Raw genomic sequence first — 2,500 nt, 5'->3', positions numbered from 1 at the left:
ATTTGCCTTCTATCAGGTCACCGGATCAGCCAATTGTATAGAGACAAACAAAGCTTAAGATCACCAGTATTGACAAAGGGCCTATAATACCAGGTAAGAGTTTAAGCGCATTAGCGAGAGCCACTCTGAGATAGTGTTACACTGGCCTCGGCTGCTCCCTAGACAAACAAAGACCTTTGGCCGTTTACCCATCACGTAACAATGCATTCCTTGTGATTTGCCGCAGAAAATCCTGTGTAATTAACTTAAAACAGATTTTATGGTCTGTGCGCTCGTCTATCGATAAAGGGATGGGAGTTCATTTAGCAGAAAATCTCACCTAACTTAGCGGGCCGCCTCCTCTTTACCGATTCCTATCTTGTAGGCTTTACCTCGTAGCCATCACTTAAGATCGGCCAATCACGTGGCGCTAGGAATGGGTGGAGCTACTAGTTGGCCAATCAGATATGGGCCCCGCCCCTGCTCCGCCCCTCAGGATCTGTGGGCGGAGTCAGGTAGCCGGCTAGCCAGGGCTGGGTTACGGCGAGTCGAGCCATTCACCTCTTAGTGAGTGGTAGGCGAGGGCGTTTGTGTCCCCGGTCCTGTGAACCTAGTGTAGCCTCACAGTCCACCCGTGGCCGCCATCTCCACCACCACGGACACATCCCAGCCACCTGCCGCCATGACAGCAGTAGAGCTGGAGCAAGAGGAGGAGATCAACGTGGACGGCGACAGTCGGCCCACTTCCCCCGCCCCTCCGCTCTGCCCCACCGCTCTCCGCCCCTCTGACCCCCGCGGTGCCCCGATGCCCAAGCCTCCCGTCAACGCCGCCAGGCTCTCCTTCAGTATCTCGGCACTCCTCGGCGATAAAGATCGTGCGAGTGATGAAGACGACAGGAGAGGCGAGACCGACGATGAAGACGACCACGACGACGACCACGATGATGAAGAGAGTTACGAAGAGGCGGGAGACGACTATCACGGAGGTTACGGCATTCTGGGCGGTCTGCCGCCCCACTACGGCCCGCTGGCTGGGGGCGCGCCCACGGTGCTACGCGTGCCTGCCCACAGACCCGTGGGTATGGGCTATCCGGGGCTTGCGGGGCTGGCGGGCGGCCACCCATGGATGCCCGGCCTGCCTGTGCCGCCGTTTGATCGTCCCACGGCCCTGGCGCCGCACTACCCCACCCTCGACAGACTTGCAGGTTAGTTACCAACACTGAGTCACTCATCTTTATCATCAACAATACTACATTGGCGTGTACATGTGTGGCTTCCAGTGACGTCACCGGCATCAGGGGACTCACGTTGTTGTACAGTTGACACTAGTGTTGTTGTTGTTGTTGTTATTGTTGTTGTTGATGAGAGCAAGTGAGAGTGTTGCATGCAGCTCCTGGATGACAGTTCTCTAGGTCATGTTGAGCCCTTCTAACAAGCTCGTCTCTAATGGGTCGTATTTCGTTACCGGTCAAGGTTAACTGTGTGTGTTGGTTCAGTGTTGGGGGGTGGTAACGATTTGGCAGGGGAGGGGGGGGGCCATGATCTCCCTGGGGGTACCCCCCCCCCCTCCCCTCCACCACTCTCCCACCAGCGTCCAGCAAGGATCGTCAAGGAACACCTTGGCGTTGCCGCCCGGCCTGACAGTTCACCATCTGTGGTAAACAAATGAGGGCGTAATGCATCCTGCGTCTGTTGGGTCGTGACCCACGAGTGTAGATAACATGGAATGACGATTCGGCCTGTGTGTGTGTGTGTGTGTGTGTGTGTATGTCGGGGGGTGGGGGGGAGCCATTCAATAATTAGTGAGGGGCAGGCATACGTCGGGCGCCACCCTCCCGCCACAGCACCCCTCACCACCCACACCGGGGCGCCACCCTCCCGCCACAGCACCCCTCACCACCCACACCGGGGCGCCACCCTCCCGCCACAGCACCCCTCACCACCCACATCGGGGCGCCACCCTCCCGCTACAGCACCCATCACCACCCACACCGGGGCGCCACCCTCCCGCTACAGCACCCCTCACCACCCACACCGGGGCGCCACCCTCCCGCTACAGCACCCCTCACCACCCACACCGGGGCGCCACCCTCCCGCTGCAGCATCCCTCACCACCCACACCTACTCTGTGACATTCGCGGGGACAGAGGCAGTCTCTCGGCACCTGACTGAACATTACACACCCTCAGAATAACTTACACTGAAACATTCAAGGTTGCGCTACAAACAGCAGCCAAGCTGAGGCAGATGGCATCACTTTTTTTTTTATCAATCAGAAGTATCCAGCCCCGTCGCAGGTCACCAGTACCTTGTATCAGCGAGAGAATGCGGTGCGTCATCCCTGGCTATAAGCGCACGCTGGCTGCACATTAACCTCACAACTATTAGATAGTCTTAAGAAAGTCAAGTTTTTAGCATATTTTAACTTGTGCGAGTTGTATGTAGGTTATTATGTAGGGCGGGATGCAGTCCAGGGGTCATGACAATATGCCCAGGTATTGGGAGTACGTCTTGTACAGTT

General features: G+C 57.1%; 1 protein-coding gene across 1 annotated transcript in view; it reads left to right on the top strand.

Moving 5' to 3' along the window:
* Nucleotides 1–532: 532 nt before the first annotated feature.
* LOC139749134 (T-cell leukemia homeobox protein 2-like) overlaps nucleotides 533–2,500 on the top strand; it is a 31,775-nt gene continuing 29,807 nt past the window's right edge. The window contains exon 1 of the mRNA XM_071662759.1: nucleotides 533–1,184. Coding sequence (XP_071518860.1) covers nucleotides 662–1,184 — 523 coding nt within the window. The 5' untranslated portion in view covers nucleotides 533–661. The remainder of the gene's footprint in view (nucleotides 1,185–2,500) is intronic.

The sequence above is a fragment of the Panulirus ornatus genome, chromosome 6 (genome assembly GCF_036320965.1).
Source record: "Panulirus ornatus isolate Po-2019 chromosome 6, ASM3632096v1, whole genome shotgun sequence".
Lineage (NCBI taxonomy): Eukaryota > Metazoa > Arthropoda > Malacostraca > Decapoda > Palinuridae > Panulirus > Panulirus ornatus.
This window is presented reverse-complemented; position numbering and strand designations above follow the sequence as displayed.